Source organism: Centroberyx affinis, unplaced genomic scaffold (assembly GCF_046629955.1).
Source record: "Centroberyx affinis isolate AG114_WGS23_722 - 3 ecotype Tasmania unplaced genomic scaffold, CSIRO-AGI_Caff_v1 ptg004217l_1, whole genome shotgun sequence".
Lineage (NCBI taxonomy): Eukaryota > Metazoa > Chordata > Actinopteri > Beryciformes > Berycidae > Centroberyx > Centroberyx affinis.
In genome coordinates this window covers 54,510-64,242 of record NW_027281961.1, presented here as the reverse complement: position 1 = coordinate 64,242, position 9,733 = coordinate 54,510, and the positions used below count along the sequence as shown (strand labels likewise).

The following is a 9,733-nucleotide window of genomic DNA, read 5'->3' as shown; positions in this document are numbered from 1 at the left end:
AATTTAACAATGAAATTATTTTAAAGTATTTGTCTGAGATCCATAACATGTTTTCTATTACACTAAAGTAATGAGAAAATTCGATGTAGTTTTATGAAGTTAGAAAATTCAAATAATGTAAATGAAAAATAGTATGTGCAAAGGTAAGTGCACCCATTGAGCTAAATTGTGTCACTGACAATATTTGATCAACATTTAATATCTTACTGTATGCTGCTCAGATCTCATATTCAGGTTGTAGCTATAGGTTGTGAACATTATTCAAAATTTTAGTTAGTAATTAGTAATTTTAGTCAACACAAGTGTGAAATGTACATAGCCGACTGACAAAAGTACAATCTGTTTTGACTGGCATGTCATAGTCAAATAACTACGCAATAACAGTGTGTTTAGAGTTTTGCAAAATGTGCTTTAGCACAGTGGTTCTCAACGTGGGGTGCGGGGACCACCAGGGGTCCTTGAGGGGGTTCCAGGGGGTCCCCAGCAAACTGATGAATTGTTAAACTTCACCATTATTTCATCTACAAGAAGTGAACACAATTAGATAATGTAGAAGAATGACTGTTTTGATCATAGTGTCACTGTTATCTCTCTACCTACAGTACAGTACAGATGGACAAAATCATATCAAACAAAAATATTCTCAGATTTAGGTCAGAGAGACAAAATCTCATCAAATGGGGGTCCGTGGCCCTAATGTGGACTAAATTAGGGGTCCTTGATATGAAAAAGGTTGAGAATCACTGCTTTAGCATTTGCATTTTATGTGAACACACAGAGTTGAAATTGTGCCATGGCCAGTTGCATTAATGTTGTGGGGTTTTGAGCCACTGTTCTGAGAATGAGGTTACTGTGTCGGGAAATGCATCCAAGCGATTGAGAAAAACTATCATAATTGAGATCTGTCATTTTTTGACTACATAAATTACACAGTTCACCTGTCATTGCTAACTGTATAAAAATCACCACAAATTAAAAAAAATTCCCCCATGAAGTTAGGAAAAGTCATGAAGTATCAATCTGAAAAAATAATGTTAATCTTGTTTTTAGAGTTGTTAAAGATTGAATGGGGTCAAACTGACATTTGACAAAGTAACAAAGACATCAAGACAAGATAACTGACATGTCACAGGTGGAAGGTGAGTAGGGTCCAGTAAAGGAGGGTGAGGGGCAGCAACAAACCAAAAAGAAAACAAACAAGACAGAGAAGAGAAAAAGGGAAAGAAAAAAAAAATGTGTGGATGTATTCTGGTAGTGTTTGGAAAAGGGCGGGAGGGGGTCAGTGGGAAGTGGGGAGCATGGGGGAAGAGTGGAGGAGGTGAAGGTAATGGGGAGTGGGGGTGGATGGAGGGGTCACCACTGTAGGATTGCATACAATCTATGACCTTTGCTGTTCAGTGGGTTAGAGTTCACATCCTGTTAAAATTAACTTATGCTCGGTGGCGCCCCAGTGGCTCAACCAGTGGAGTGCGTACCATTAAAGGAATAGTTCACCCAAAAATGAAAATTCTGTCATCATCTCCTCCCCCTCATGCCAGTTGAAACACAGGTGAAGTTTGTCCATATAACACACAGGGAGGCTGCCAGCACCATAGAGATATAACACAGAATAAAATACAATAAGGCTGCACCACATCGCCAAACTGAACACTCTTAAATTACAGAGTGGCAACTCACGAAAAAAGCTGTGCAAAACAGTTCTGTTCCAAGGGTTTTAGCTCCCATCCCCCTGTTTTGTAAAAGAAGAGCATAACTTGAAAAAATTTAGAAACTTGCACATCTATTGTTAATTTTTATTTGTATTTTGTATTTTATTCTATCTATCTGTACTTATTCTGTCCTTCCACTGCTGTAACACCTGAATTTCCCCTCTGGGGGGCGTATCTTATCTTATCTTATAATTGTCTTTGTCTGTATTTGTCTGTCTTGGAGTATATCTGTATCCTTCCACTACTATACAAATATAGAAAGCAGACTGACTGCCAGTGTCTCACTATTTGATTTGTATTTGCCGATTTTGTTCCATTTTTCTCAATGATGGTCACTTATTAGTACTTAAATATGCACTATTTAGATTTTTTTTTCAGTATTTCAGTCAATGAGCATATATGATCATAAACCCTTGAATATAAAAACAACTCATTGAAATGGGTTGAGAAATGTAAACGTTATAGTGCTTTTTATCCAGAAAAACCACAGCTCCCCTGTTTACTTGTATCTATGTACTTGTACGCCAATGCAGCATCTACATATATATATGTCTATGGTAGTTGCCAAGTTAGCATTACCATGCGACCTCTGCTGGCTAGTCAGCTAGCTAACAGTTTGTTCAGGTTAACTGAGCTGACTCTTCTCAAGCCACAACTCTTCATGTTTTGGAGTAGAGACTAGGGCTAAAGACAAGACAGTTTACTGTGTCACAGTAACCTACATTTGGAAACAAATCCACTTTATCAGACTATTCACTTTTACTTAGAACATTACTGAATTGATCTACAGCCACACCACAACAAGCTTTTTCAGCTAGCTCTCTTTTTCTAGCCTGTTTGTTAGAGATTTAGACATTAACTAACAGACAATTCTCCTGTGTGTGTGTGTGTGTGTGTGTGTGTGTGGACACTGTTTGCACCAGCATGTGTGCTGAGGCAAGATGCCAGTGTTGTCCTGTTTCCCAATCTTCTCAGTCAGTTACTCTTACCAAGAGAAAGTGATGAGAAAATCTTTTATTCCTCTCTGACACAAGGTGTTTTAAAAGGCGTGGTGCTGTCTGCAACTGGAAACTCCATTATTACTGTCCACCGCCCCACACAGTGTACAACAGATGTCTTATGAACAACAGCAAGTTTAAAACTATAGGATGTGCCAGTAGCCATAAGTCACAATAAGTCACAATAATTAATAATAAACTTTTTATATCACACATATCTAAAAGCAGAGTTTATAACATGCTTTACAGGAATGTATACAATAGTAGTAAAATATATATGGAGGTGATAAAAATAGGAAACATTCAAAATAAAATAAAATACATAAAAAACACAAGATACAAACACATAAGTGACCAAAATCAGCAACAGTTGCATAAGAAAATGTAATGTATATGTGTTGACAATGAAAAAGCACAGAGCGCACCAACAAAAACACGGTCATTATGGTAAAAATCTACTCAAATCTACTCAATTTGTTTATCAACCCTAACCCTGTACTTTCAGCCTGGAACAAAAAGCGCAAGTCCATTCCCAGCGTCGCGCTCAGTTATCAAGCAAAACAGCTGTAAGGTAGTCTACAGAGTCCACACAACTGCATGAATCGCAGAGCATCAGGAGGACGAACCCTGCAAACGCATAGACCGGCGTGATGCACCAGAAGGCAAACAGGTACAGAGTCCGGTCACAGTAAGCACGGTCGCGCCGCTCTCCCATCGTCTCCCTGTTTGCGTTGCTGAGGGCCAAAGCTTGAATCAGGTCGGTTAAAGTCTGGTTGTCGTCCTTGATCCGGGTCCGGTTCCGGTGGCTGAGATTCGGAAGGGTTCGGTTAAGGTTCTGGTTCTGGTTCCGGTTCTCCAAGGTGAAGTTGGACCGGTTGTCGCGTTCGGAGAAATCGCGAGCGTAGTTGCCTTGAGTGACGTTGCGTTCTGGGTCAGTGGTGGTCTTGTCATAGTTGGGTGGATATATGGAATAGACGTGGTAACTACCTGAGGACGGAAAAGAGACGAACTGAAATCAATGAATGCATTTACAGTCAGTGAAGTTTGGGAGTTATCAACCCTCTGCCAAACAATATCTAAGCAATATCTAAGCTAAAAAAAAAACCTCCATGAGTTAAGATGAAATTTGAATGATGCCTGTGGGGAAACTGGTACTGGTAGTAATTGTTACCTAACTTGATCAAATCTACTAACCCAGCTTCCTGAATTTCCCCAAAGGGATTAATAAAGTGCTATCTTATCTTAACCAAAATTTCCATGGAGTCGATTTGGGTTTGACCAATATTTTCAAACTGAAGCTACCAGTAGTCGATATTTTGTGGCGATAGTCAGTATTTTTAAATTTGACAATTTCCATGTAAAAAAAATTGCAAGTATTCAGTGTTTCCCCCCTAGAATTTCATTCTTGTCAGGGTGGAAAAGCATCTGAAACAGCATTTAGACCACCATGGGACACTAAAACTCTCCACTGAAACCCAGGATAGGAAGAAGAGGAAGGGGAAGAAGAATCGGTTGAGCACTTCCCATGTATAGCCGACTAAAAACTAAACATCTAATCAATCAAACTGCATCATATCCATCATATCAGAGGTGGATGACATCAGATATAAAAGGTCAATATCGACCTCATGTATCATCGCTTACCGAAGAGGAACCAGACGAGGAAGAACAGGGCCAGGCACGAGTTCCAGACCTTCAAGACCGAGCCGCACAGGCCCGGTGTGTCCGAATCCAAGAGCTGGGACAAGGCATTAGGGACCAGCAGCAGCAGGGCCACAACCCCTGATACCAGCACGTATACTGGGATGGCCGGTGCCACTGGACACTCGTCCAAGTACACTGCACCTAATTTACAAAGAAGCTGTGAGGCTTAGGATGGACATTTTGTAGAACTGATAACAATGTTTCTTGCAAATGTTAAAATGGTTGCAAATGGAAAGTAACTATTTCATTCTGGTGTCATTAAACCCTTGTGTTATCTTCATATTCTGTATGCTCCCCTTGTCCTTGGGTCAAAAATGACCCAATCTCATTGTCCCTCCTAGTATAAAGCCTCTTCATTTAATTTTTAACCCAAAATCTATTTTGCATGAGGAAACAACCTGTCACATATCAACAACTTGGGGAATAACTGTGTTTTCCCACCTCACAGTCCAGGGGCCCGTTCCATAAAGCGCGCTAAGAAAAGTGGGGATTAAAGTCCAAAACCTGACTTGAATGAACCTAACAAATCAGTCGGGGCCAAAGCGGTTCCATAAAGGTCGATTCAGGTTCACGCAATCAGACTAATGCTGAATCCAAATCTCCACCCTCTGGACTTGTAGACTGAGCCCTCGTGGACTTAAGTCACACGTACCGTGACGGGTTCAACATCATCACGTCAAGTCTGCGAGGGCACGAGACTGCAAGGCTATATAAGCCTCTGACAGGCCTCAGGTCTGTTTCACTCGTTGCCGTGGAAACGTTCGAAGCAACAGTCTAGGGACAACTACAGTCATGCACACGGTGATCGCTGCAGCACTTGCGTATGTAATCGTTCTAGGCTATTCTTTGTGAGTGAACAAAATGATACTCATACATTTCTATACAACATATAGGCTACACACATTCAAATACAGAAATGTTTGTAAATAAGGACCGGACTATGGCTAAATAAATTGGGTATTTCTTACATTGGAAGACCTTTTGTGGTTTTTCGTTCATTTTTCATAGCCTGGATATTTGGCATTACACTGCACAGCTTTTACAGGCTACCATCACTTGAAGACTACAATAATAAAATGCATTTTGATTACCTCTATAGCCTATACTTCTGCATATTTCTGTGTCATGATGTGGTTGAATATTATTTCTGGCCTACATGATTCAAGTAACGTTTTAATAAAGTAATTGTTTTACTCATTCATAATAAGTTCTTTTTGTTTTTTTGTTCGGCGTCACGTCCGTATTGTAATGAATTGTGGGTAATTAAATCAGTAAAGTCTGGTGAAGTCTGCACCCCAAGCGGACTCTCTGGAAGTCTGCAGAAAGTCCGCTTGAGGCCCCTTGTGGACTGGATGAATTGTGGATTCAGACAGCCCTCAGCACTGAAGACTTCCCGGGAACGCGCCCGCAAAGTCCGCGAGTCTGCAAGTGCGGTGAAGTCCGGACATTTGGATTCAGCTTAAGTCGAGACAGGTTCAAGTAGTCAGGATAATTGCGTGTGCACGCCATTCTTAAGCAGCCCGAGAGGTCGAACATGGATTACATTGATTACACCATGGCAAAAAGCAATGATGTTCACGGCCACCGAGCAGCACTTATTAGTAGAAATACGGTATATGAAGGAATGAAACATATAATAACCAAAACATGTAATGCAGCTGCCATAAACAAAACAAGAGAGAAAGCCTGGCAAGAAATTGCTGATCGATTGATTGCGTAAGTAGCAACTAAGTTAAAATGTAATAAAATATTTTGATGCAAACAAAATTAAATCTTTGGCACAATACATTCAAACAGTTAGTAAGAACAGAAAACCTGTAGGTTATTAAAATATCTTATACAAGAATACATAGATATTAAACCTCAAGGCTGCAAATGTATACATGTTTAATATATACGTATTTTACAGGGTGCGATTTGCCGGGGGGGGGATTTGATCTGCTTTTGATTTCCCCACCTCTGATCATGAAATGCAGTCGCAGGTGGGGACACGCTTTCCCCCACTCTCTGGCATGTTTTATTCTGTCAGTGGATTAAATACATGTATTTCTCCAATATGACAGTACATGGCGCAAACAACTTCCAAATAAAACGCATGGATTATAGAAGGTGCGTTCTTTCCAGCTCATACATTTGCAGAGCTGTGGATAAAAGAAGGGCGACCGAGTGTAAAAAGAGAAGGAGGTCCGTCATCAACGCTGACTGGCACACGCTGGCATCACCTGCGGGCCAGACGCATAAAACTGTAGATTCAAGCCAAAGCAGCCGCTGTACAGTATTACGCACAGCCATTACGCACCAGCACCGCTGTATATTTTGAGCCATAATGGCCCGATTGATCACACCAGTAGGTCTGATTTATTATCTGATGTGCGTTATTCCTATTCCCACATTACTGTAAGATAATGGTGACAATATGTAAACCTATTTGCTCCACTAGAATAGAAATCAGGCTTACGTAGAAAAGGGATATACAGTATTCATCAATGAAAGCACACGCCATGACTGACAAAGAACGACACATGGGCTGAGGTCCTTATTTATAGACCTTTACTGAATTGATTGAAAAACCACACACCCACTAAACACATCTAAGTTTACCTTTTGACATTGTTTTAAATGTATTAATCAATACATTAACCAATACATTTTTAAACATTTACATTATTTACATTTATTTATTTAGCTATTTATGTAGCTATTGTCATTCTATTGGGGTAATTTGGATTGAGACATATTTTATGTAGCATAAGCCTAGACGTTTGATATCACATACCATATAATTAAACACGTAGGTCTATATCTTATCGTTAATCATTGTATAATTTATTTAAGTTATTATTTATTTAAGTTGATTTTCTATGAACTTTAATTTTTTGACTGATAGTGGTTAATAAAGTAAAATAATATGGCAGCATGCTAGAAAGTCAGTGGTAAAATCATGGCTTTCCCGTCAGGTCAACGCTACAGGAACTCTGGTTAAGCAACAACTCAGGCTTAGCCTGACAGTTAGCCTGCCCCGGACCAGGTTAGTTTCCCAGCATAAGTTGCCATAGTAACTGAGCTTGAGCTATGTTGAACTTGCTTTATGGAACCGAATCAACTGAAAATGAGTCAGACTAACCGAAAGAAGCCTGGCTTATTTGGTAAACTGGCTTTATGGAACAGGGCTCAGGAGACTTATATTCTTATATTCAGTATACACCACTCGCATAAGTGGACTGGTACTGAAGCACCTTTATAACATTATGACCCCACCTGTGATTCTATTTCTTGCGAGAAAACTCCTTTTCTCACGAGAAAACTTTATTTCTGTTTTTCATAGTTACTACAAATCATTTATATATACTTCAATTAGTCTGTAATTGACTGCCAGGTCAAAAATGACCCGAAGACAATCTAATACATCGAAATATAAAAATGGTCAATGTTTCACTTTTTCTAATTGTAAGATCACTCCAGGAGAAGTCATCAAATTTCATTCAGAAAAAAATTTATTTAGGTTTTCACTGCTGTTAAACTCAGAAACAGGTCATTTTTGACCCGAGGACAACAGGAAGGTTAATCCCATCGATTCATTCATTTCTCCATGAGATGTGAAGAAACATCCTCGGCTTACTTACCTATGGTGATCTGGGCAATTGTAAAAGAACCTACAAGGAGAGTGGTGCAGGCTAAATAAGGAAGAGATACAGAGAAAGTTTTCAATCAAAACTTTAAATCAATGTACTGTATGTATCCAATTGTTACTATTTGTTGCTTGATTTCTCTTACCAAATACGAACAAGCTAGAGCGACAACAGGCACACACGTCTTGGAAATTAATTCCCATTTTGACACAGACAACAGGCTGCTGTCACAGTGATGCTCTAAAAGAGAGAAGGGGAAGTTCCATTACTACACTGGTGAAGTAGATAGACTGACACCGTTGGAACTGTGCATTTCCATTGTTATGACTGGTTAAAAAAAAAAAAAAAGATGAAAGAAACGACTTACCTTCTGTGTCTCGTGTTTGTCTTTTGGTTAACAGACTGGTTCTGTTGAACAGACTGAAGTGTCTGTTGAGTTTCTCTGCTTGGTTTGTTGGCCAACCTGACATGTCTCAACTTTTCAATGTGTCATTTAAGACATTCAACACAAGGGAGGATGATGTAAGCAAGGATTTTCATCCAATGAGTCAATATTACAGCAATACTACTAGTGCTACTGCTACTACTACTGCTGGTACTACTGCTACTGCTACTACTACTACTACTACTTAAGGTTGCCAGATTTACATCTTGGTAAAACCAGACATTGTGTGGTAGATAGATATTGAGGTGGGTAAAATATTGAGAGAGGGATGTTTTTGCTCGTGAAGTGTAAGGCTGAAGTGCAGAGAGCAAAGGCTTTGAAAGGGCAATACTTTTGTATGAAGGAAGTTAGCTGTAAAGCAGAAGGTAGAGAGAGACAAGCTTCCTCATCATCTGAATGAATAAACCCCCTTCTTGTTCTAGTAGCATCCAAGATCTGGCTTCTTTGCCTGTCACAGAGTATGATGTCCTCAGTCCTCCCCGGTTTATCCATCACTTCTCTGCTCAGAAGAGCAACGTTTGCCTCTGATGCTACAACGGAGATTACCATGTTGCCTGTGATTACCAAACAGCCTCCCTTCCACCTTTTCCAATCATGATTGTCCTTTGGAAACCCAAACACAGAGAAAGGAAGACAGAGCGAGATTGAGATGTAATCACAACAGGGAATTTTCGGGCATGAGCATGGTCCCTTTAAAATAATTCTAGGGGTAGGGCTTGCTAAAATGCCACCTGGTGGTGCACTGGTACAAATCATTGATGACACTGAACAAACCCCTGAGTGCTGCATTTCCCAGCCTGAGAAGAGCCTGTGTGGGGACCACTGGGGCTGCAGAGAAAAAAAAATTGAATTCACTCAAATTCACTGCAATCATTACTATGCTATTAAATACTTCCTGATTGCAATGCCTCAACCTCCCCACCCAACACTTCCCCACCCCTAGATATTATGAGATTAAGCCTACCTGGAGAAAGGTAGGCTTGGTGACTGGGGTGGAAGTGGGTAGTAGCTGCAGTGCCTGATGCGGTTGCAAAGCTCTGATGCATCTACCGACCGGCCCAGCTGAGAGCAGAGCTCGCCGACAAGTCAGGCTGGCTGGGCTTGTTTCTCAGTCAAACTCCCCACACATGAACGGCCTCAACAGGCGACTGGGAAGTGCTGGATGTTGGACCTTTTCACTAGCATGTGAACGCACCACTACACTTGTGGATCGGAGGACTGCACCTCTGTCAGATTTCTCAGAAAGAT

General features: G+C 40.4%; 1 protein-coding gene across 1 annotated transcript; it reads right to left on the bottom strand.

Annotated features, from left to right (window-relative positions):
* Positions 1 to 3,251: 3,251 nt before the first annotated feature.
* LOC139664287 (uncharacterized) lies at positions 3,252 to 8,479 on the bottom strand. Its single transcript, XM_071543066.1, has 5 exons — positions 8,408 to 8,479; positions 8,186 to 8,280; positions 8,035 to 8,085; positions 4,352 to 4,552; positions 3,252 to 3,694 (listed from the first exon to the last, which is right to left on the bottom strand). Exons 2-5 carry the CDS (start codon positions 8,241 to 8,243, stop codon positions 3,252 to 3,254), a joined length of 753 nt encoding a protein of 250 aa, XP_071399167.1. The 5' UTR covers positions 8,244 to 8,280; positions 8,408 to 8,479.
* Positions 8,480 to 9,733: the final 1,254 nt, after the last annotated feature.